The 26,559-nt window shown below is 35.3% G+C and overlaps 2 protein-coding genes across 2 annotated transcripts in view; both read left to right on the forward strand.

Moving 5' to 3' along the window:
* The first annotated feature begins 1,893 nt into the window (after positions 1 to 1,893).
* LOC129005670 (ATP synthase subunit O, mitochondrial-like) lies at positions 1,894 to 10,323 on the forward strand. Its single transcript, XM_054434631.1, has 7 exons — positions 1,894 to 1,999; positions 3,581 to 3,625; positions 6,628 to 6,738; positions 7,180 to 7,312; positions 8,504 to 8,616; positions 9,590 to 9,676; positions 10,116 to 10,323. The coding sequence occupies exons 1-7, from the start codon at positions 1,973 to 1,975 to the stop codon at positions 10,227 to 10,229; spliced, it is 630 nt and encodes a 209-aa protein (XP_054290606.1). The 5' UTR covers positions 1,894 to 1,972; the 3' UTR covers positions 10,230 to 10,323.
* Positions 10,324 to 14,006: 3,683 nt separating this feature from the next.
* Positions 14,007 to 26,559, forward strand: part of LOC129005680 (DNA mismatch repair protein Msh6-like) — a 45,079-nt gene continuing 32,526 nt past the window's right edge. Inside the window, exons 1-9 of the mRNA XM_054434644.1 lie at positions 14,007 to 14,462; positions 15,608 to 15,739; positions 16,288 to 16,382; positions 17,052 to 17,174; positions 18,078 to 18,233; positions 19,027 to 19,161; positions 22,952 to 23,084; positions 24,307 to 24,446; positions 24,752 to 24,886. Of these exons, the coding sequence (XP_054290619.1) occupies positions 14,234 to 14,462; positions 15,608 to 15,739; positions 16,288 to 16,382; positions 17,052 to 17,174; positions 18,078 to 18,233; positions 19,027 to 19,161; positions 22,952 to 23,084; positions 24,307 to 24,446; positions 24,752 to 24,886 (1,278 nt within the window). The 5' untranslated portion in view covers positions 14,007 to 14,233. The remainder of the gene's footprint in view (positions 14,463 to 15,607; positions 15,740 to 16,287; positions 16,383 to 17,051; positions 17,175 to 18,077; positions 18,234 to 19,026; positions 19,162 to 22,951; positions 23,085 to 24,306; positions 24,447 to 24,751; positions 24,887 to 26,559) is intronic.

The raw sequence follows: 26,559 nt of genomic DNA on the forward strand, positions 1-26,559 counted from the left end.
TTTGAATCAGTAACGGAAATGTTAGCCCGACGTGATTCATAATTTGTTGGTGATACAGTACAATATGTTTAGTTTATGACACATTTCCATTTATCACTGAGGAAATCAATAGTTGTCTCAGAATTCAATTCTGGTTAAGTGTTTAAACGTCTAACCTCGGTGCCGTCCAAAATGGTATACACCTGGGCCAGATGGGCACACAATAACTGTAGTAACTAAAGGAATTATTGCAATTTTTCATCAAGGAAAAATGACATAAATATATCAATAAATATGTACAACTATATGAATGGTTTTGTTGGTAACGGGAGTTTTCTCATGATGCAGTACAAATATACAAACTTTTATTATTATTTATCAGTTATAACTTATAACTGTTATAACTATAACTTATTATTTATAATTTGAACTCATGATAAATGAAAATTGTATGTAGGCTATACCAAACTAATCCAAACTATTCACATGCGGAGCAACAATGGAACAGTAGCATTGTTGAGGTAACCAGGGACGTGACGATAGGACCTTGATCCCGTTATGACTCAGAGGGGGGTGGTAGACTAGTGGGGGGGTCACATTTCGCATTAGCACGCTTTCACTATCCGAACATCCGAACACATTCGGATACGGATTCGGATAACGCGCTGGCGCCGTGGGAGGGTCATCTGGCGAGACCGCCACCTGTCGGTGGAAAATTAATATGGGCAGGGAACACACATTTAAATAAATACTATGCAAAACAGTAAAAACGTCTAAAATTATGGACGTCCAATAATTTAACCCGGGACTTTTTCTGTTAATTCACTGACAATGTTATAGTTGCTTCTTCTTTTTTTCAGGATGAAATGCTGTGGCGTTATCAACAAGCCCTGAAGGATTAGTTTTTTTTTTTAGGCTGGGAGTTTAGACGGAACCAAAACAGCTAAAAAAATCAACAATTGTGTATTGTTGCATACAAATTATATAGATGGTGACGGAAAAGGCCCTTAACCCTACATTCTGTCTTAAAGTAAATTACAATTGATTTTAGATATGGATGTCCAAAATGAGTTTTTGCTATTTCAACCATACAATTGTTCGCGCCTTTTGTTTGAATTAAATTAAACAAGTTTATATGCATTTTTTGTGTGACACTAACTCAAGAAAATGATTTTGTTCAATAGTTTAATACATAGAAATCCAATACCGTACATACATCCAAACAAAGTTTATAATTATTATTTATTTTTACTGAATAATGTGATTTATGAATATAACAATTGAATATTTGAAATCTGTGCCTAGACTCACCTAGACTACTTAGAGGTGTGAGATAACATCTTCCAGGTACCGAGAAGTCGTAACAAGATCTTAGGTAATTGAACAGAGGCGCATTCTATTGGTATCAGAATCTACTACTTACTACATGCTGCCCACCTCGTTGCTTTTTAGCAGGCTCCATTTAGATGTCATGTAGCTTCGTACACAGATTTTGTTATTAGTACTGGCTTACAGGCTGTGTACATTGATTATAAAACCTCCCACAGTCGTTGCGGTAGTACATTTAATCTGTTCTTAGGATAAATATTGGGAAAAGGGTTATTTCTTCTAGGTTAGAGGGGGTTTTCCTAGTTAAAACCATACATCGTGTCTTTGGAAACCATTGACATTTTTAATGAGTTATGTTTTGCTGCACTGTGCCATTGGTTATATATCTCCTACTAATGACATCCTGTATTGTCAACACCCATTATTTGCACAATTAAAACTCATGGCGAAACTCAAAACACCATACAGTATGTAATAACAGAAGGCATATTATAGCTTTTGCTTTCATACTGTATAATGCCTTTAACTTGAACCATTCAACCATTATGTTCTCCTTCTTTCCATTTCTTCTGCTTCTTCTCACTGCTTTCTGCTGTTCTGTTCTCTGTTCTGCACTTGCTTGACCTCAGAAGGAGACTTTTTTACACATAATAAATTTTTTACAATGGCTTCTAAAAACCTTAGTGTTATCGTAAGTACGCATACACTTATTTTATTTATTCAACTATCTTGTAGGCTGGATTCTAACATACCTGCACAAGTTAAGTGACCGAGGGTATCGTAATATTTCATGATAATAATAGGCCTAGGACTCCCTGTCTAGCCTAGGCTAGTTAAAGGTTTTTATTTTTTGTATGGCACATAAGTTCTTAAAATAATGCACACACTAGATTGCCGGTACCTTATTACCGTATCTTCATATTTTTTTACCCAAAAGGGATTGATGGCGTCAGACTTTTCAATTCAAAATCAACTCATGTCAAAATACAACATATATAACATAGTGTTTTAACTTAGATGGGCTTGGTAAAGATCTGCTCGGTGCTTAACTTATTTTCTAGTTCATCAGATCAAGATTTAGACAATGGTTTAGACTTATACTTGGTTCATTCGTTGATAGTATGCTAAATGCAATTACAAGTTAACCTAAATGTTGAAAGTTAAGTTTCTTACCACCAGGCTCTTTGTATCCAATTAAGTTAGATACGGGCCTAGCGTTGCTTGGGCATGGTCGTTTTCAATCACCTACGTTTTCCTACACTTTTCAGGAATGTTTGGTTCTTGCCTACGTAAAGCACAGACACCTCATTTGAGTGGTTCCATGTAGTGAGGGACATAGGGATTGTTAAACGAGTCTATGATTTGTTAGATCGGTTGAGGTTACTCACCACTTTTTGTGTTTGTAGGGACCTGATATTACTAGCCAATATTAAGTGATTTTTTTTTAAAATTAACACATAGGCACCTATAGGTTACTAAATTAGAACTTTGTTTATATTAACTTTTAGTCTTGCCGTTTCAGGAATGTTTGGTAGGTGATGTTGTCCTACGCAATGTTTTTGTAGCTAATCGTTAACTGATGCTATTGACCGTTGTGCAGAACACTGGCTATATCCAATCGGATACCTACAAAAATGGCGACATTTTAAATGTTACTGTTTTAATTCTTTACAAGCTGCCATACCCGTGCTTTGCAACGGGAAGAAAATGTGACTTAAGTTAGAGAGCTATTAAAGTGGTGCTACTGTGTGTTTTATAAAAATAGGTACAGCAACTCTATCATTTGAGTTTGAAAATATGAACTGATTTAAAAGTATAAACCTACTTACTTTCAAACCCCTACTTTTAATGTTAATGGATCCAAAAGAATAATGACTACATACCTTAGTGTCATGGTAGAAGGAAAAAAACATAGGTGTGCTATTCCCGTCATATTCTGACGTCACTCGGATTGCAAACAAAAGATCACCTGACTGTAACTGTCAAATTAGTATGTGTATTTGTTTTGATTTGGTTGTTATTGTTATTATTATTCTTAATGTACTTGATGAATAAAGATAATTTGAATTGAATTATACTGGTAGAGGTTGGTTACAGCGAATGTGTAATTAGTTCTTGTCAAATCAAAGACTATCCATCACAACCAATGCAAGCAGATTTTCTTAAACATTTTAAAATCATATGGCAATGACTTCTTCCCTTAAGTCACATAGAGGGTAAAAAAGATCAACCAAAAGGTTTGAGGAAGTAATGCGTTGATTTGTATTTTCAGGTCAGGTCACTGTCAACTTCTGCAGTGCAGAATCAGATGGTCAGGGTAAGTTTTTTTCCAACTTAATTAGAAGATCTTGGATATGACTAGCTTCTCTGTAAGTCGTCTTTAACCCTCCGAGTGTCCATAGTTTAGGCCTTAATGTCCACCTATTTTTGGCCCCTTTGCAAGGTTTTATTAAAACGGATCTGAGAAGCTTAAAACAATGTTAATTCTAATGTTCTATATACCATTTTGTTTGGAAAATCATGGGCTTCAATATTATATATAAAACATAAGGAACATTTTTTCAAAAAAAAAATTTTTAGGTAAAAAAAAAAATATAATTTCGAAAATTTTCAAAAAAAAAAAATAAGTTCGCGCTCAATGAAATTGTATAAATTATAGGCCTATAAATATTTGAAAATAGCCACTTTGTTCTAAATTTAATGAGGATTACAAATATATAATCATATAGCGAGGTAAGTTATCAAATAAATAAGTTATGAGCGAAAAACGGATTTCAGTACATAGCGTTTAGCTAAGAATGCATAGCCTAACCATAGCTAGGAATCTGGCTGATAATTTACATCAATATCACTACCTACTTCTTCAGGATCATCAACCAGCACTTCAAAACCACTTAAATCTTCTTATAATGCACCACGTATATCACTACTTTTGATTTTTAACACTAAAACAATGATAAACGTAATAAAACACATCAGTCATCGGTCCGGGGGAACCTAGCTGTTTACAAATACACGCACGTCAGCTGTCTGCTACAATATTTTCGGAACTAAAATGAATAGCGCTTAGAGACAGACCTCTGGAGAAAGCTTAGAATATTACGGAAAGAACGATACCTAACTCGATCCAGTTCAATCCGATTCAGTCAGTCATAGAGCCTTCGCCGTAAACGATGTTTGTGCGTCTTAAAAGCGACGCGTGACCCTACACAAAGTGTGTTGTGCGTCGTTTTTATGACGCGTGACACTCGGAGGGTTAAACTAGAAAAAGTAAAAAGTGATTAATTTAAAGTAGGCCTATGCCATAATGATCTAGGCCTACTAAGATTAAAATATACAAAGTTTGTAGCTGATTCAGAGTATTATTGTTTTTATTTTGAAAACTGAGTTTATTATAATAAACTTTGCCTATTAGACACAGAAACAATAAACTCAAATTTATGATATAGGCCTAAATAATAAGTGCGGTAACTTAATGTTCTCCATATAAATGATTTTGAATGATTTTACTTAATCCTTTTAACACTTTTATGACTATTTCATTTTTTAATTTTGATGGAAGATTATATTTTGTTATACATACGGCAAAAAATTGTGTAATAGTGCCTCTTGCACCAATCGTTATGCCAATTACTGATATAGAATTTAGATTATATTTGTTTCTTAAATAATTTTTACATTTAGGGCCTACTATACATTTTTCTCGTTTCTTCATCCACTTCTAAGGGTTGGTTTTTTGATATTTCAAACCTTAAGGTTGGATCAATTATAATTCCACTTTTAGATTTTGTGTCATATATTAAAATGTCAAATCTTCTGTTTGATCAACCATCTTCAATGCAATGTACTTCTTCAACCTACTACTTGCCAGCCTTTTTTCCGTAGTTCTTCTGCGATCATTGATCGTACAGTATGGTGTCTTGCATTACGCGGTTAAGGCACCAAAAGGGACAAGAGCCAAGGACATGCGGAAGGGTTTCAGAATCCGCTATGCCCTATGTAGTTTTGTTATAGACAATGATTTGCCGATTCACTTTTTGAATCGCTAAAAAGTTAACCTGATTAAAAATGGAAATTGTGTTCATAATAGTTTCTGTAGGCCTAAGTTATTCTTTTGGTCAGTCTTTCCAGTTTACTGCTGTAGCGTGACTCTACAATTTGTAGGACAATACTATCAACACCACAGTATACTACTGAAATTTTCAAACACCGAAAAAGTCAGTAAAATAATAGGCCTATTTAGAATGTTTACTTCTTGTGTTGTTTCCTTAAAACTCACTTTTTATCCTCATACTGCAGGAAAATCAATTACTGAATCAAGTAGGCTGGAGTCCTTTTGTTTATTCTCCATATTCACACAAAGCAAAGTCCAAATAACTTATCCGAGTAATTCTCAAATTTTATAAGGCTTACCTGGAAAATGATGCTTCAATCCGAGTACTTGGCATTCAGTGACAGACGGATAGCGTCTAAGGCTGACTACACGTGTTTAAGTGTTTTTGAGAATGAAAATTGTGGTATTTAAGTATAGCAAGTAGGCTATGCTGAAATTATGTTGAATCAGAATTTTAAAATGCCCTCCAAAAATACAGTAGGTATTACATTTTTGTAAATGCATTTTTCAATATTTAACACATAGGTACAGGGTGAATAAAAAGTCAAGACCCCCCATCTAATATTTTTCCAAGTAAATATACATAGATATCCTTTTGGGGGTCGTGCAATCTTAGCAGGAAGTTTCATTTTATGATTTTGAAATTTTTGAGTGTCCCCCCCCCAAAAGGGGGGATTTTGGGGGTAACTTAAATATTTTAAATGTAAACCCCCTTCAAGTGACACCTCATTTTGATGTGTTTACAAAAACTTAAAGAATGATGAAAACTAGAGGTCGCTATCTCTTCTCTATCCAAAATGGTAGCCAATATTATCATTACGAACCAATTTTACCATTGATTTTCCACAATATTTGACAGGCTACCATTTTGGATAGAGAAGAGATAGCGACTTCTAGTTTTCGTCATTCTTTAAGTTTTTGTAAACACTTCAAAATGAGGTGTCACTTGAAGGGGGTTTACATTTAAAATATTTAAGTTACCCCCAAAATCCCCCCTTTTGGGGGGACACTCAAAAATTTCAAAATCATAAAATGAAACTTCCTGCTAAGGTTGCACGACCCCCAAAAGGATATCTTTGTATATTTACTTGGAAAAATATTAGATGGGGGGGTCTTGACTTTTTATTCACCCTGTATATGGAACTAACTCTCTGAATTAGCTAAATAATCAACGTAAAATAAGTAACAATTTTGCTTTATTTCAGCCACCCATCCAGATTTTTGGCTTGGAGGGAAGGTATGCAACGGCCCTATACTCCGCTGCCTCCAAAATGAAGCAGCTCGAGGCAGTAGAATCTGAACTGGTCAAATTCCAGGTAAGTTAAGATGTATTAATTTAATTATTAGATACTTTGTCTAGTTTATTATGTAAAACATAAATAAGGTCACAAAATATTCTCAACTTGTCTTTGGGGCTAAAACTTCTAGGTTTGACTATTCTGGCCGAAGGTAGGCCTACTAAAATGTTTTAAATTCCATCTAGGGATTTCTTCACTTGACTAGTTTTATGTAGACTAATCTGTATAAATATTAAAAGTGCATTTTGGAATATTAAATTTCAAAATGTTGGTAGTGGGTACCGGAGTGGTTGTTTTCGGGGCTAAAATAAAAATACTTTATATGCCTTATCTCAAAATAACATTTGGGATCTGGACACTGATGTAACAGTCATAAATTTATTATTATAAAAAAATTAGAAACAGGTTGTTATAAGGCGTTTTGGAGATTTGTGAACAAAGGTTTTGTATGCATTTTAGGGATCTTTGAAGACAGACAAGAAACTTAACGAATTCATTGCAAATCCTACCATCAAAAAGGAGGTTAAGATTGAGGGTGTCAAGCAGATTTCAACATCCCTTAAGTTCTCTCCGCCAACTGCTAACTTGGTTGGTAAGTAACCAGCTAATGTGGTAGCTTAGTGGTTATCGTATCCAATAGGCCTATGCCGCTTGGTAATAAAAAGGTCTCTTAACTCCATGATTTTTTATTTAAATTTTCAATAGAACTTGTGGAAAAAAATGAAATTATTATTTAAATTTATAAAAATTATTGTGCTTTTCATCAATAATTGCATTGTAGAACTCTTTCCAATTCTCCTTTGCAAGTTATGGATTGAAGAGTCATGTTATCTTTTATAAAATTCTCCTTTCATTTCAAAAACTACGCTCAGCCCCAGAGTTTAGACTACTAAAATATAGCCCCCTAGTATAATTCGATAATCTGTATCGTTCAATCACATCGTGATCCGCATATATAAAGTTCTCCTAACTTTAGTTAACTGCTTTAAACAAGACTGATGAACAACATCAGTCGGCCTACCACGTGGAAAACATTGCGTACAATTTTAAGACCGTAATGAACTCCCTCCACCCCTTGCACACATTTTCTACGTCCAAATATTTTACTTAATTAATGTCCGTCAACTGGCGTTGTGGTTGATAACTTAGACCTCAAAATTGGAATCATAGAAAGCGGTTTATACATGGGGGGAAGGTCAATTTACTTTCACAATTTTTTTTTCATTTGAATTTCCAATACTACCGGTACGACAAAACTAATCTTCCTATTTTGGTAAAACCGACTAGAATCATAGATTAAGTAGGGAACAAAACGTAGATATCACATTTGAAATAGCTCGTTAGGCTAAGACAGGACCTCGATAGAAATCTTAATTTACGAACGATCATCATGCATTTAATGGGGCTGAGATAAATAATTTACTTTGGTTTTTAGTGTTCTCCGATAGAAAACTATTTATGCTCAAAATCAAAATCTTTGTTGCCTTTTTTACACCATTGTATGCATGGGGTTGTCAACAATACGTAATATAATACTCGTACATCATATAGACCGATAGATAGTACGATAGTATAAAAAATTGTTTAGGCCTTAGTACACCAAGTTTCAATTCAATTAAGATGATTTAACATAAAGTTGACATTTGCATCTTGAATAAATATAGGCAACTTATGAATAGCAAGGCACATTTTCAGTTAGCCATGACCGTTTGAATTGAAACCTAAGTGGTGTACTAAAATTACACTTGGTTTTAGATTTTACTTATCGTCTGCTTCATTCTAGCTCTGTTAGCTGAGAACGGTAGGCTGCGCAATCTGCACTCCATCATTAACGCCTTTAAGACGATCATGTCTGCCCATCGAGGCGAGATCGCTTGTGAGGTAACCACTGCCAAGGTAAGGATTGAACTCATTTTGGAATTACAAAAAGCCTAATTAATTTGAAATACTGTATACCTAGCTAAACTTTTTATTTCATTGTTTTTCTGTAACTTCTTTGGACAAAGTGTTTTTAAAAAGGTTACAAATTTCTCGAATTATTAGTTGTTACTTTATGCTTATTTAGTCTTGTAAAAAATAAAAACAAATAAAGTTACTACTTCACACGTTAATTTTTTTCTTTGGATTTTTTGATGTGTGGCGGAAGAAAGGTTAAAATTGTGCTTTTCGAAAAATAAACTAGGCTATCTACTGAAGCTTCTTTAGTTCTCAACACTTAAAAGCTTGACCATGAAGGGCTGCAGTCTATGTCACAAAAGAACTGAATGCCACAAATTGTGTAAGCCCTAAGGGCTTAGGTGTTATGTTGACCTAATCTATAGAAATGTTACAAATGATCCCCAGGTCTTCGACCAATGGAGTAGCGAGTAGATAAAATCAGGATTCACACGCTTCAATTAGGGATTAAAAATAATGTTATTTTGGAATCAGAGTTCCTTCAGAGTCAAGGAACGTTCCTTAACTTTTTGGTAATACGTAATTTAATACAGTTATTATTTTTACCGTACCGGTACCTATTACTTAATCGTCCATTATGTTTCGGCCAGTTGTTCTAACCGTTCAGGTGTTACCAAAATAATTGGGTCTTCCCAGCAACCTATTACTAAGGTAGTAGGTGATACGTAATATCGTTAGGTAATAGCGTTATTTATCATATGACGTTATATAACGCTCACTTCTTGTTTAAGAAGACACTCTCGGACTTGTGATCAAAGCCTGAGTTCAAAAGTTGAACATATTTTGGCTTTAGGTGCATGAACTAATTCCTCATCAATGTACAGTCAAATTTCATGAAGTGTTCATCATTTACAAAATTATTTGAGTTTGGAATTATTTTCCGAAATTTGATATGTAAACTCTGTTGTTTTAGCCTCTGGACGATGCCACTAAGCAGGAACTGACTGCTGCTCTCAAGGCGTTTGCCAAGAAAGGAGAAAACATTCTGCTCACAACCAAGGTACATGATGTTATTTTTAAAGTATTTCTAACAACCTTATTTTAATATCCAGAAGCATAAATTCATACTTAAAAATGTTTAACAATCTTTTTAGTATTGATAAATATTGTTCCATGGTAAGGCAGGGCTCAGTATGATTGACATATAAAGTTTTTAAAATGATATGTTAGCTCAGTTTGCTAAGGCGTTGCACTTACGTGTGTAGCGTTGAGGTCTTTCTACATGGGCGGTTTCGAATCCCTTACATGTGAAATCCATATTGTGCTTGCTAATGTCTTAGCTGGGGTGGAGGGCACTCCTTAAAAAAAAGGTATCCGACTTGGTGGGAAGTTTACGGCAATGGTGAGCTTGGTATTTTTTAACTCTAAATGTTTTTAAAGAAGGGAATTCTACAGTGTTTTTGAGTTTCTGATTTGATTTCTGATTCCTATGTTCACAGGTTGATCCTAGCATTATTGGAGGTATGGTTGTTAGCGTGGGAGACAAGTATGTTGACATGAGCATTGCCAGCAAGATCAAGAAATACACCGAGCTCATCCAGGCTGCTGTCTAAATAGTTGTTCCCTTGTTGTAGTGAAAGCAGTGATTATGTATATAAAATGTCAGCATTTCTTATTTCTGTTAAAATATAAACACACCTACACATAGTGAAGTGTTTGCTTACACCTCCTTGATATTGTTCATAGTAAATGAACAAATATTGTCACTGGACTGAAAGTAAACATGTTTTTATTTTATTTAAATGAATATCCACATCAGCTATTAGTATAGACCTTTGAGCCACATTTAGCCAGTGACTAAATCGTTATATGTAATAAGTGAAGGCAATTTCTACAAAACACTACTCCTCTGTTAATAATGGACCGATTTTTACAAACGATTTGTCAAAATGAAATATTGTTTGTGTAGATGCCTCCTTTCACCAATTCCTGTAATAAAAGTCCTCGGGTTTTTGCCCCACAGGCACAGGCCATTAAAATCCCAATGTAGTTCTTATGAATGAAAGATTTTGTTTACTTAAACAAACTAATTATTTGTATTAATTACAGCTGTTCATAGTAAACACATGATACACACAAGAGCGTTTGTTTTCAGAGTGAGTTCATTTTCAGTTTCGATAACTGGAGTGGAGTGATTGATTACATTATCTTTGAGTTGACTCTTTTTAAGTCATCGGAATTAATGACTGTTATTCGTTTTGTAATAACAATGGTAATACTTTGCATTTGCTCGAATTCGAGCAACAGGTGCACTAGTTGATTTATAATAATTTATGATCCATACCATTATTTTATGCTCTGATTTTCGTGGTATACTCTAAAGAAATTAATTTTAAAACAGTAAAGTTATCTCAAAAGTTGTACCAGGTAAAATTGTGTACAAGAAGTTTTTAAGTACTGTATGTAAAAAATTAATAAATAGATGTGTATATATTCAATTTTGCTTGGTTAAATTGTTATTCTTTCATTTCAAGTAATACATGGTTTCCAATATACTTACTTGATGCTTGTTGTCTTCATTTTCGACTCAGCTAGTGGGATTGACTGCTTCAGATATACTTTCAGCTATTTCTTTCCTGTGAACAGTGGGATCTCTTCCTCGTCTTTCATGGAGTACACTGGCCATTCTAAGAGCTAATGCTTGAATGTGATTCTTAAAATTTTATGTTGGGAGGCTTTTCACTTCAGCTGAGAGGTTGTTGAACAGTTTTATGGCTGCAATTGGAAAAGATTTTTGTGTTTTGCTCAGCCTACATCTTTGGACTTCCAGGTTTTGTGCTTTATGATCGATGTTGTTGGTGTATGATCGTTCTGTCATGAAATAGATTGATATTGTGTTTGATGTAGTTTAGAGAGTTGAAAATATACTGGCTATAAACTGTGAAGATTCTGAATTTCTTGTTGAAACCATAACTGTTAGCACCTTCTTCTCCTGAATAAGAGCATCACTGCAGGCCGCTGAGTGTACCCACAACAGAAGCCCATAGTTCAAATGACTGGAACAAGGCATGATAAATTCCCAAAAGATGGCCCACAGTCGGGGTCTTTGTCAATTTCCTCAGAAAATAAATTACTCTTGACAATTTTGCACTAACTTCTGACTTCAGTAACATGAAAATTCCAATCAAGCCTGTTATCCAGCCAGAACCCTAGAAGTTTGACTGGTTCATTGTTCTCCAGAATTTCTCTTTTAAGAGACAATAAGATTCTTAGAATCTTCATTTAACTTTATTGCTCTGGAACCAGTTTTTTCGCAGAGGTAAAGCTAAACATAAGTTGACCATATTAACGACATAGCCTACAATAATTATTAGTTTTATTTAATACTCCCGACATTTTATTTGGTTATTGATTGTCTTTTAATCCTTAGGTCCTAAATATTTGTATTTTTTGCTGGTTTAGTAAAATATGTGAAAAATGTTATACTAATAATTAAAAGAAAGTAAGACGAAGTGATGAGCGCAGGTACTAGCTATATGGCACAGGCACAGAAAGACAGAACCAAACCGGAGAGCTTACAAACAGCGCCTGGGAGAAGTAGGGAGACAAACACACGGCTCGAGTGCTACAACCCATTATTAAAATTCTGTCCACGCACTGTTATTGATATATACCGAACTGTGGCAAGGTGCCATTATTAAAAACTTACGAGTGTTTGATGGTATAACGGAGTGTTTATGGGAGAGATCGGTGTACACAAGGTTTTTCCATCTTTCTTTGTCCATTCCTGGCCACAGTTTGAGATGCCACAACTTGGTGGTTGGAGTTTTCATCAAACATGCGTAGGCCCTATGTGTGTGTGTTTTTTTATAATATCCGCTTAATAATACATTAGAGTTTGTTGAATGGTGGAATGAATTGTTTGTGGAAGCCGAATTGATGTTTGCGACTGCGTAATACTGGCCGCAAGATGTGTCGCTACCCCAAACTGTGCCTATCATCTGACTGGATCAGGTATAACATTTAATTAATTCACAGTGGAGGTTAACCTTTTGAGTAATAGCTTTATCAAACAATTTGGATTGTAAGGAAGCAAGCTTATGGACTGTAAGTAGATGCAGTCGTTAGGTGGTTTGCCTGGTTCGGGATTAACCTAACGTTATTCGAATAGGGAATAAATCTGACGCAGGTTTAAGGAAATATTTAGTTGAAAATCCAATCACTGGAAAATGAAAATTCGCTTAGTCTTTAGGTTTGCTGCTGAGGGAGCATTTTAAATTTAATTTTGAAATTGTTAGAAGATTAATGAGCTGACTCTAACATTTAAAAAATAACGAAGTTGAGTGGACCCGTAATTTAACAGTCCTATTAGGCCTAGTGCAGTTGACGGATTCCGCCACTGTTCACCAGTGGTTTACCCCATTAAAATAGTTGGCTCGGCGCTGTATGCACGCACAGGAATTGCAAACTGAAACACTATACAATCCTGGGTCATAGAGCTTGACCTTGATCCTCCCAAAAAAGTAGGGATTCAAATAATTAATGTAATGGCGGGATAGAGTTCCTCACTAAGCAAGAGCATGTCTAAAGATAAGGAGCCCATGGTCATATATCATATTACTAAGACACCTAGTCAATCGATAATCGATGATGCAAAACTCAAATTAATTTTACTTCTATTTATACTCTAACTTTGGCTGATCTCTGTCGTGTTTTTGATCCAGGACGTCATCATAGCCTCCTCAAGAGTCTTCTTATTCTTCTATAGATGTAGGCTAATGCGGTATCTGGTACTGATACCTATTTACCAATTTACCTTTCATAAATTTATCTTTATTTATTAAAATTTGTAATCACAAAAATTAATTAAATAACTTTTTAGACTATATGACCTTGACACACTATGGTGTGATTTTAAAGGCAAAGACAAGAGAAGGATAATATCACACCTTTGTTTAGGACCATTTAATGAGAGCTAAATGCTAATGGTCAAGGACAGCCTTTGAACAACGAAATCGGTGTGGTCATTCATAAGATAGAATACGCAATCATAGATTAATACATGTGGTTAAGCGTAACAATATTTATAATCATTGAGAGAATATTGATTTAATCTATGCTACTGGGGCTGGGGATAAAAGGCAAGCACAATGTCCACCGAGCTACCCAATGATTAAAGATTTTCTTACTCTATGGAATTAAGTATCTTCAATCTCCCGCCAGATTGTGTGATTTTTTTTTAATGGAGCCAAACCAAACCCAAACAGAGCAGAGCAGAATGCAGAATGCAGAATGTAATGTTTAATAACCTAATACCTGTCTGGTAGAGTCGATCTCAAAATAGGAAATAAAGTAAAGTGATATAAAATTGATATTTGATTTTCGTTTATTTTAAATTGCAGTTTGTCATACGATACCGGTAATATTGTAATTTTTATATTCATACTTTAGCAACTTAGTTCAACATCCTTTTATTAGACCTAGTGCCTTTCAACTGCAGAAATTAAGGTTATGTATTACCAGACCACTTGATATTTGATTAACTTAACTAATTCTTTACAAGATCTAAGTCTAACATTACATGTTATAAAGCCAGTTTTCAAAACCGTAACTTACAATGTCCAAAAATACCCTGTTCAACTATTTTTCGAAACCACCTGGGTCAGCATCAAAAAGCAGCCCTAGCACAAAACCCGCTGAAACTCCGAAAAATCCTGCAAGTAAACGAAAATTTGAAGACAATGAAAAAGAAAATAAGACTACACCAAAATCATCTATAAATGGAAAAAAGAATGGAAGCTCCTCTAAAACACCTGTTAATAGATCGGCTAAAAAGCAGAAATCAGGTAACTTAAGCCAAGTAACTTACCGATATGTTTAACTAGGCCTAAGTTAATTATTGATCTCATAAAAGGCGTAGGCTACCCTTTTAATTTATTTGAATATCTCGTAATTTAAAAGTGAACATTTTAGGTATAATCCTTCAATAGTAGGCATAGGCCTACTTTTAAATTATGTTTTTGACTTTTTTTCCTTAAGCCAAGCTCAGCTGAAACTGAAAAGTGTACATCAGTTTGAGACTTTAAAACTTTGTGGCTTTTTATTCACTATATACCTATTTATTTGAAGACATCGGATTCAGATTTCTCATTGGTTATCAAACACATTCAGTGTTACAATCACTTATCTTGTCAGCATCATGAAACGCAAAACATAGGCTTAAGTTAAGTTACCTGTCAATCAAGCTTAGGTCTGTCTATGCAGATAACTATCCATCTCTAGATAGCTTAAGATGAAACCGTTGACTAGGCCTATTTAGACATTCCATCCCCATGTTAAATTTGTAGCCAGGATTTTCATCAAAATTGACGTAGTTGATGTGAGCCACCTACAGATTGCGCTGATATAAATTACTAAATTCTGACGAGTACACAAACCTTTTTACCGAGTCAAACTTAGGGAATGACTTATGGTGGGCTATAGCAACTCTTATGACCCATCAACCTACAACCTGGTCAGCAACAAAAAATAAGGTACCGGTAGGCCTTATAGGGTAAAATATAATTTTAGACTCTAGCGCATTCTGTGACTGGCTCACACAACTACGTTCATTTTTAGTAAAAAATTGGCGACAGCTGATCCATATAGCTGGGATGTCTTCTTCTGTATCCAATAGTCAATGATGGAACCTTAGAAATGTTTCCTTACAGATGAGAAACAATGTGAGATGAAGTTATTATTTTATGTTCAATTAAACCAACTTAGGAACCATGACCCCCTCTGAATGAGTTTGTTAACCAAAGTTAATACTTTTAGATTGTTTTTGTTGATATTGAAATTGAAAACTTTCAACCTGTGGACTTTAACCTTAAAACCTATAAGTTACTTAAGTTTGATGATTTCAGCTTAGAACTACCAAATACAAAAAGACTACTGTATACAATTTAAAGTCAATGCTGTGTCTAAACTATTAATTTTTAATAATTTTCAGAGCCAAAACCTAAAAAAGAGATAGTTTTTAAATCTGAAAGTGAAGAAGAAGCAGTAACACCTCCAGAGAAACGGAGAAGACTGATTGAAATTGACAGTGAGGGAGATGCCACGGAGGATGAATTTAAACCAGGTAGGTAGCCTAATTTATTGCTAACTCACAATGTGTAAGGTACATAAAAAATATCATAATAATTAAGTTAACTCCATTAGCTGAATTAAGATTATTAAACATCAGTGTAAGACTTCTGAAGACTGCTGGAATTCTACAATCACCCTAAGCTACTAGAGATGGGAATTATCGTTGTTTTCCGGCAACGGTTGTAACGATAACGCAGCTGCCCAATAACGTGTTGCGGCAACCTATTATTTTAATAACGATTGCCAACTCGTTGCCGCTAAAAACCGTTGTCCGCCGGTCGGTGTTGCGGTGTTCAGTTATCGTTGTCGGTTGATCAGTTCAGTTTTCAGTTGTAGTCGGGAGTCAGGCGTTGTCGAGACAGGATGCGTTATTCTAATTCTAGTTCGTTTATATTCGCCTCTGGTTCACCTCATACAAGAAGCTGTTAAATGGGACAACTCTTATAATAAACATTGCGCCTTTATCTTGTGTGCCTATATCGTTGCATTAAAACTGCATCATAGTTACGATTAACCTGTTTCTTTTCCTTATGATTTCAGATGACTGTGAAGAAAGTTCTGACAATGAATCGTTATCTGAGCATTCGGAATCTGAACCAGAGTCTGTTTCGGAAGGCGAGGACAGTCCAGTCAAGGTTGGTTCTATTGTTCATGTTAAAATCTATCCTCACTAGCTATGCAAGAGAAGGACTATTTTATATTACAGTGTTGGGGTGCAACAAAAGCTCTGGGATAAATAATGATTTCATTCAGGGGAAAAGATTGTGTTAAGTCTCAACACTTTATAAATGTTGGAGCTTTCTAAAAAGTTGAGGTTAATGAGATAGAATGATTTAAAAAAAATTTTTTGTCTGTGTAATTTAGTTTTGGCCATCAAAATAATTGTGTTAGCCTAAATGTTTTCCAACCAATCCTGTCAGTCTGGTAGGCTACTTTTTATTTAGGCCTAAGCCTAAAAATAAAAAAAAGAATAAAAAAATAAAAAATCTTTATTCCATTAAGCAAAAACCAATGCAATGGGGTACGTCAACAATTTATTATTCTAGTATACGTACAAGAAGTGCAATACAAAAGGCAGGCAGTCTGATAAGATTCAAGCAAACAAAAACACTTAGATAAAATAAGCAGAGGTTCAGACACACATTTTAGATCCTAAATACTATTTCAAAAACTTGTTTTTGCCAAATTTCACATAGAGAATAAGCTATTACCGTGTAGGGCTCATGGTAATTTTTCACTGAAAAAAAGTAACAGTCGATTATATTAGTAAAAAGTACAGTCACCATCTTTTTACTCATTTTCAGGGTAAAAAGCGCAAAGCACCTAGTGGTAAGAAGAATGGTAAAAAACCAGCGCCTAGTGTTACACCTGGCAAGCAGAAAATTTCGTTACAGCCTTCCACGCCTGCAACTCCTACAAGTAAAGAGGTTAGTAGTATTTGATTACAGGTTATTAAACTTAACCTACCTCAATAACACTAAAGATACATAGGATTTAACTTTTAAGTCCCTAGGATCTTGTCTATTGTTATGATATCTAATGAACCTTTAAATTCCAAATTGTTAATAAAAATTCTCATCAATTTCACCAACCGTGTCTACTTACATGATAAACATGACTTCACGAGTTTCACATTAGGCCTACTTAAATCAAGTAATCCATAGTCGTCTGCTTCGCGACAGGTTTCAACACGTTTAAGGTGTTGTTGTCAAGCCTTTATGTAAAATTGTCGCTCAATTGTCAGAAGTCTATTAAAATGCTATACCAGTAGGGGCAACATCCCTTTTTCAACTGTCATGCTGAATAGTCCTTGTAAATTGAGGTGTAATTTTAAAGCTTAAAAATGACAGCCGAATGATAAATTGTAATTACCAGCCACCAGCCTTTGTTTTTTTATATAGAGTGTTTTCAAAGGCCCAGTGTTGCTGATTAACTTTCATTTTTAAAGTTTTAAATGTGAATTGATCGTAGTTTAACAGCTGGTTACCTTCAATGGTTGTTTAGCTAGCAACAGTCAGATTGTTATGTTAAATAGCTATTAAGTCATCTTTGAAAGGTAAAGGAGTATTGCATTATTCGTTATGCGTCGGTGACGAGTTTTAACCCTATTAAAATTTGCGATTTGCGCATTGGTCCCTTACTAAATCAATTGGCTAGGCCCATTATCTTGAAATATAAAGGATCGCTTTTCTTAATAAGAATTTCTTAGAGATATACAAATATATATTAGATTATTACAAATGCTTATCAGTTTGTTCTATAATTAAATTTTAACTAATCCATTGTTAATTTTCTTGATTTGCAAGATAACCGCAATTTTTTGTTTGCAGAAGGTGTCTTCTGACGGAGACAACTGGCCGCATTTGAAGTACGATTTCCTCCAACCCAATAGGATCAAGGATATTAAGATGAGGCCAGCGAATCACCCGGAGTACGATCCTAAGACGGTTCATGTTCCTGAGGACTTCAAGATGAAATTAAGCCCAGTACGTCGAGTCTTGCTTTAGTTTAGTTCAATCTTCGACAAAACTTAAATAGTTTTTATGTGGCTATTTATTTTTAAATTGAGTTATTTACAGTTGCTACTTAAGTTATTATAGAAACATTTGGGGGCGAGGTTATTCTAGTAGTCAACAGGCTGGACGTAAGTCTTGGAGGTGTAAGTTTAAAACCTTCCAGTCACCAATGGAAATTTGCAATGTTAAGAATTTGCTGGTATGACTTAAGCCTAACATTGTCAGTGCAAACGGATTGCTTGACCTTGAAGCTTTGTTCGACATTTCTTTGTTTTTTTGTTTCCATTTAATTTTTGTCAAATGAACTGTGATTTTTTAAAAACAATAATGTGAGAGCCTACTGCACAATGGGCAGAAATATTTAAATATACAACGAATTTCAACACATTGGACTAAAGAAACACAATTTATAACATTTTCTAGGTATTTTTCTTGTACAATGAGGTTATGTTAGTGGAAGCCTATTGTGTCGGTGGGACGGTCCGACCAAGCGACGAGACGTAACATCCGAGGTCGGATTAGCGAGGTTCTACTGTAACATCAGATGTTATAAGTGATGAGAAGTTCATGTTCAAAGGTGTTAAATAATATTAATTTATAACCTCAACTAGCCTATAGGATATTCCAGTTAAATAATTGATTTACAATATTTGTTTACGTTTCTTGTCATTGAATCTGCTGGATTTCAAGAATGTTATATACTTAAACTTGACTGTTGTTTACGTAACCTACCAAGTTTTATTGATTTTTTGTTTAATTTCAGGGAATGAGGCAATGGTGGGAATTGAAGTCGAAACACTTTGATTGCGTAATATTTTTCAAAGTGGGAAAGTTCTATGAACTTTATCACATGGATGCTGTGATTGGAGCCAATGAGTTAAATCTTCTCTACATGAAGGTATGTAGAGGTATATTAAGAAGTAAGGTATGTAGAGGTATGTGAAGGTATATTGGTAATATCTGTTGTTGTGCATGAAGGGGTAAAATTATCAGAGAGTTCAGGATTATGTTTTTTTTTTAAGGGAAATCTAAATCATTTAAGGCATTTGTTTGGAAAGGAATAGAGTTTAGCTAGCTTACCTGGGATTTAGCTAAATTGGGAGTCCATGGGCTTACTGATGTAATATATAAATACCGTAGTAATAAAATATATGACCATGTCTGGTGGTAGGTTGAACAGTTTTTAATATATAAAATGAAACTAACATTATGTACATAGTTTTTACTTCCATTTCAAAATCATGAACAACAAAAACCAACAAACAATTAAGTCAGCTGAAAACTATTTAAATTAATATATCTGTTTTAAGTAGGGGTGTGCGAATAGTGATTTTCAACCTCGAGCCGAGCCGAGCCGAGCTTTTTAAAAAATGTTCGAGCTCGAGCTTTTTCGAGCCGAGCTTTTCCTAGCGTAACCTTATCTTAATTATTAAACTTTTTTTCTTAAAAAAGTGCATAATAATAATAATGTTCAGTCAATTTTTAAATAAACACAATGTTATTTTAATATGTTTAAAAACATTGAGAATTGTCAAGACATCAAATAGTAGATAATCACAATAAGAACTGAACTGAACTAAATGAAGATGCAAGAAATAAAAGGATATCGATTGAAGGCCTGAAGAGATATGCAGTGCAGACTGAGACAATCAGATTGTCTTTCATAACAGAACAGCAACGCGACCTTGAATGACGACAAAACAACTAGCAAGTCGATTACATATGTATATTGTAACTACTATGAATATTTAATTCTATTTTGTATAAATAAATACAAAATAAAATTAAAAACATGTGATTATTCTTGTTGTTTTCCATGCACAAAATATTTTTGTTTTATGAATCCTATTACTCAAAAAAGAACATGGTTGGTTTGGATCCAAAAAGGTGGAGGGACAAGTTTTACTTATATATTAAAAAATATATAATTGACATATAGAGGAAATAGACCAAAGCACTAGAATTAATAGAATAACACACAAAGTAAACAAGAAATGAAATGCAGAACACGATGATTTAACACTGTCACTCAATTTTGTTATCTAGAAGGGTCGGCGAACTAATCGATAAATAGCCAAAACCAGTTTCCTCCCCTTCACACAGTCTCACCGCCCCCCTCCCCCCCCAATCCGGGTGGCCCAACACTTTGTCCTTGAAACACCCTTGCGTCTGAAACAATAAACCCTTACACCGCCTCGTTGCTGTTTTGACAACAGGTTTATGAATGCGATCACTATTTTTAATTTCCAGAATTAACTATCAATTATTATTTATTTGCAAGATACAAATAGGAAACTACATCACATTATGGTATTCAATGACCCATGTACTATCAGAAATTAATAACTCATTACTCATTTTGATAATAAAATGCACTCATTACAGCACGCGCCACTTATTGATATACAATTATATATATATATATATATATACTAGCTGACCCGGCGAACTTCGTATCGCCTAAGTTATAGGTTTCCCCTAAGACAGACCAATGGAAAGAAAGTACCGTTACGTTTAATTTTCAAGATGATCTCGTTCGCATCGCTCAATCACGTCCTGGTTGAAGTTCGTTCGCTACGCTCACTCACCTTTGGGTTGGAGCTCGTTCGCTACGCTCACTCACCTTTAGGTTGGAGCTTGTTCGCTGCGCTCACTTGCCTTCAGGTTAGCTCGTTCGCTACGCTCACTCGCCTCCAGGTTGAAGTTCGTTCGCTACGCTCACTCACCTTTTGGTTGCAAATTAGCTGTTGTCATAAATGTAAAAGAAATAATAGTGCTGCACCCTGTTGGTAATCCTTGTAACTTTAATGCTATTGAACATCATAGAACAGAACCAACTTGTTTAATTGAAACAGCTGTTAAGATTCATTAATTCCATTTCTCATAAGGTTAACATGGGAAACTCCAGAGCCACTGGGGCGGAGCCCTTTTAAGAATTTCAAAACGGGAAATAGTTTACGTCCGATTCGCATACCTACAGAATTTACACACCAAATTTCATAACGATCGGTGAAGTCGTTCCGGAGGAGTTTGCAGACAAACACTGTGACACGAGAATTTTATATATTAGATATATATTAAATATTTAAGTAAATAAGTACAACTGAGCACCCTGAATATTATATTTTATAAAAAGAAGTGACATGTTTCGGACATTAGTCCATTTTCAAACTTCAAAATACATTAAACACTTAACCATTGTTTATATTTTTATATTTTAAATATAAACAATGGTTAAGTGTTTAATGTATTTTGAAGTTTGAAAATGGACTAATGTCCGAAACATGTCACTTCTTTTTATAAAATATAATATTCAGGGTGCTCAGTTGTACTTATTTACTTAAATATTTAATATATCAGCAGCCCTATTAAGTGAACACCTAAATTAAAAAATATATATATATATAATCCTCAAAGTAACTGTTACTTTGTACAAAATAAAATAGGTACAAAATTGTTTTGCCAGTCAAACTTTATAGGCCTAAACAATCATTTTATTCTATAAAATACAGATGGTTAATAGGGGTTGGTTTAAAGGAAATAAAATACAAAACATATTAATTAATTATTTTGATAAACATTAGAAAGGTTATGGGATTGATTGAACTAAAATAACCGCAGGGAAACTTATAAGTAGAAAAGTCGTCAAACACAATCTGTTTAATCAGTACATTGTTAGAGAGAGAGAGAAAGAGAGATAGCAGATAAGGAATTTTGATAAGGAAGTTTGATGATAAGGAATCTGAAAAAGTAAACAAACAAAGAACAACGACAGGACTCGTTTACAGCCTTATTGTCTCGCCCACTACATTTGCACACACATTTGCACACGTGACCACTTTTTGTTTCTTCCTTATCTTTCATCCGTCCCAAAATAGAATTCCTGAAATAGTTTGTTGGTATAATCTCCCCTCCCACACAAGGCGCAGTGCTCAGTGCGCACTGTAGGTTGCCACGGCAACCGTGTGTCGTCATAGCGACTTAGCCAATCACGCACTCGCACTGCGTTGTATATTACGATACGAATAGTTGTGTTAGAAAGACAACGCAATAGGTGGTAGTTTCCTCAAAATTACGATCGATAATCATTGCGTCTTGACTGAGCTGAGGTTCGTGCTTATCAAGACACAATTATGAAACGGAGGAGAGTAAATTTAAATGAAAGTTAGTTCCTTATTTATTAATTTAATTTTTATTTGCTAGTTCAATAAGTATTCGGCTCGAACATTTTGAACTTTTTGAAAATCACGAGCTGAGCCGAATAGCGTCCTATTCGGCTCGAAAAAGCTCGATGTTCGAATACTCGCACACCCCTAGTTTTAAGACAGTACAAACTCTTCCCCCATGAAATAATTCAAAGGATAATGTAGATGCGATATCTTCCGAAGTTGATTTATGTGCCGTCTCCATAGCATGTCATCAACAGCAACGGAGTACATCACTCTTCCAATTCTTTTCTTTATTTCGCCTTTTCTCCAAACAATTTTGCCATTTTTCACCATTTCTCTTACCAATGTATAAGGTAGGCCGAATCTTGCAAAGATATCTGCTTTTCCCAAAAATTCTGTGTATTAATAAGCGATCCAAGTTCATACCGAGATGATAGAAAATGTTTGATAAAACACTGATCCTGAATTTTTGGTTGCGTGTAAATCTAATCTAATCTTTTTGATTTTTGTTAACTTCAGGGAGAATTTGCTCACACTGGTTTCCCGGAGGTAGCCTACGGCAAGTACGCAGCCTCCATGGTCGAGAGGGGGCATAAAGTGGCCAGAGTTGAACAAACCGAGACGCCAGATATGATGGCCGAGAGGGTTAAAAGTTTGTATTTTTTCTACCTCTTCTAACATTATCAATGCTTCTAAATAAACATATTTCAGTTGACTCCATCCTATCCAGACTCCTTGGGACTAAGGCCGGCCCGGATAATGTTTTATCCGGTTAAACCTAGTGATGAGAACAACTGATTGAAAACAACCGACTAGTCTGTTGTTCTCCCAGATATGATTGAAACTAGTCACTTCATACTCCTGGTCCTACGGTGACTGGAACCAGTCAACTAATCGTTGGAATAACTGGAAACAGTCAAACGTCGGTGATTGAAACTAGTCGTAAGAACCAATGACTGTTGTTGAGACTGACTGGTGAATGAAAACGGTTGTAGATAAACTCGTACTGTACACGAATTGTGAACAGTGTTTAGGTATAATTCTGAGGTAAAATTAAAATAATGTAATGTAAAATAATGTAATTATGTGTATTTTTTATGTCTTTTAAAATGCTTAATCTCCAAGTAACTGTTTTTAAGTACTCATGATTTAGATGTAAATGACTAATACAGTAACATCTGCTTCCAAAGCCATAACCATTTAATAATCAAAAAGGAATATTTGTTTTACTGAGTTTAGTTTGAGATATGACTACTGAATAATTTACAACTTGTCCTGTATAAACTATTAATGTTATTAAGTAATAATACATATAAAATTTCAACACAAAAGACATCAAACGATAAATCAACAACAAAGACTCAAATTTTCCCGTAATAATGTGATAGATTATTTTCCTTGCAATTACTGAATCCATTGTGCCGATGAACACCACCAGTTGTAGTGGGATTCACTCGGTTTTTCATTTTGAACTTAACAGTATTTTGATAATTTCCATCAATCACGGCCTGATCTACCTATGCATGTTTGTTGCAAAAAATTTATGCATTCTGTACAATGAAATCTAAACTTAACTGTTCAATTTAACAGATTTTTAATTTTCCTGAATTTTCCCGGACAACTTTAAGATTTTAGATTCAGTTTCTAAAAGCTTCTAAAGCTTCTAACTAGGCCAGTTAGTTTGGTTGTGCTTGTTCAAAAATAGGCCTAATTAACATGGTTCTTCTAACATAAAATTAGTTTCCCCAACATTTTTAACAATGGACATGGATCTTGTACAGAATAGTTTTCTACAACAATTCCAGTAATCAGAATAAAATATGTATCAATTTAATTACCTATGTGGAATTCGTAACTAAAGTTAATTTTCACAGGAGGAAAATCGACAAAATTCGATAAAGTTGTGAAACGAGAAATTTGCCAGCTGACGACGAAGGGAACAAAAGTGTTCAGTGTTCAAGATGGAGAGTCTGTAAACGCAGATAGTAACTTCCTGGTGGCTCTCACTGAAAAGGTTTGTCATCTTGCTTCAACACTGTTAGCACGTAAATCCGTAAATGTGTTTCTTTGGTTTACTTACGACACATTTCAATACAATAAAAGTAGGTTGGTGAACTTATTGTCAATAAATTTCATTTCTTGGAAAATGTTGTTGACAATTACTTGCTAATTACTCTACTTGCTATGAACTATCTGATAACTATCAGGTGTTAACACATTTTTCAATATTTATCTGTAACTAGTAGGCTATAATACCATAATTGTTATGTATATTATATTTTATTATTGTTGATGATTGATAGTCTTTGTATTTTATAGGACGTGGAAGGCAAGTCAGTATATGGAGTGTGTTTTGTAGACACGTCTATAGCAGTGTTTCACTTGGGACAGTTCACTGATGACAAGCATTGCTCCAGATTACGCACTCTGTTTGCTCATCATCCTCCAGCTCAGGTAATTAACTGGCAAGTCTGTGTACAGAGTGTGTTTTGTAGACATGTCTATAGCAGTGTTTCACTTGGGACAGTTCACTGATGACAAGCATTGCTCCAGATTACACACTCTGTTTGCTCATCATCCTCCAGCTCAGGTAATTAACTGGCAAGTCTGTGTACAGAGTGTTTTGTAGACACGTCTATAGCAGTGTTTCACTTGGGACAGTTCACTGATGACAAGCATTGCTCCAGATTACACACTCTGTTTGCTCATCATCCTCCAGCTCAGATAATTAACTGGCAAGTCTGTGTACAGAGTGTTTTGTAGACACGTCTATAGCAGTGTTTCACTTGGGACAGTTCACTGATGACAAGCATTGCTCCAGATTACACACTCTGTTTGCTCATCATCCTCCAGCTCAGGTAATTAACTGGCAAGTCTGTGTACAGAGTGTGTTTTGTAGACATGTCTATAGCAGTGTTTCACTTGGGACAGTTCACTGATGACAAGCATTGCTCCAGATTACACACTCTGTTTGCTCATCATCCTCCAGCTCAGATAATTAACTGGCAAGTCTGTGTACAGAGTGTTTTGTAGACACGTCTATAGCAGTGTTTCACTTGGGACAGTTCACTGATGACAAGCATTGCTCCAGATTACGCACTCTGTTTGCTCACCATCCTCCAGCTCAGGTAATTAACTGGCAAGTCTGTGTACAGAGTGTTTTGTAGACACGTCCTTAGCAGTGTTTCACTTGGGACAGTTCACTGATGACATGCATTGCTCCAGATTACGCACTCTGTTTGCTCATCATCCTCCAGCTCAGGTAATTAACTGGCAAGTCTGTGTACAGAGTGTTTTGTAGACACGTCCTTAGCAGTGTTTCACTTGGGACAGTTCACTGATGACATGCATTGCTCCAGATTACGCACTCTGTTTGCTCATCATCCTCCAGCTCAGGTAATTAACTGGCAAGTCTGTGTACAGAGTGTTTTGTAGACACGTCCTTAGCAGTGTTTCACTTGGGACAGTTCACTGATGACAAGCATTGCTCCAGATTACGCACTCTGTTTGCTCACCATCCTCCAGCTCAGGTAATTAACTGGCAAGTCTGTGTACAGAGTGTTTTGTAGACACGTCCTTAGCAGTGTTTCACTTGGGACAGTTCACTGATGACATGCATTGCTCCAGATTACGCACTCTGTTTGCTCATCATCCTCCAGCTCAGGTAATTAACTGGCAAGTTTGTGTACAGAGTGTTTAGTAGACACGTCCTTAGCAGTGTTTCACTTGGGACAGTTCACTGATGACATGCATTGCTCCAGATTACGCACTCTGTTTGCTCACCATCCTCCAGCTCAGGTAATTAACTGGCAAGTCTGTGTACAGAGTGTTTTGTAGACACGTCCTTAGCAGTGTTTCACTTGGGACAGTTCACTGATGACAAGCATTGCTCCAGATTACGCACTCTGTTTGCTCACCATCCTCCAGCTCAGGTAATTAACTGGCAAGTCTGTGTACAGAGTGTTTTGTAGACACGTCCTTAGCAGTGTTTCACTTGGGACAGTTCACTGATGACATGCATTGCTCCAGATTACACACTCTGTTTGCTCATCATCCTCCAGCTCAGGTAATTAACTGGCAAGTCTGTGTACAGAGTGTTTTGTAGACACGTCTATAGCTGTGTTTCA

Source organism: Macrosteles quadrilineatus, unplaced genomic scaffold (genome assembly GCF_028750875.1).
Source record: "Macrosteles quadrilineatus isolate MER2022 unplaced genomic scaffold, UCM_ALF_1.0 Scaffold_30__1_contigs__length_1495292, whole genome shotgun sequence".
In the NCBI taxonomy this organism is placed as follows: domain Eukaryota; kingdom Metazoa; phylum Arthropoda; class Insecta; order Hemiptera; family Cicadellidae; genus Macrosteles; species Macrosteles quadrilineatus.

Excerpts from the sequence above, each read along its gene's own strand:
- LOC129005670 (XM_054434631.1), top strand. The coding sequence starts at position 1,973 with ATGGCTTCTAAAAACCTTAGTGTTATC. Across the intron at positions 3,626-6,627 it reads TGCAGAATCAGATGGTCAGG|CCACCCATCCAGATTTTTGG; the intron begins GTAAGTTTTTTT and ends GCTTTATTTCAG. Across the intron at positions 8,617-9,589 it reads GTGAGGTAACCACTGCCAAG|CCTCTGGACGATGCCACTAA; the intron begins GTAAGGATTGAA and ends CTGTTGTTTTAG.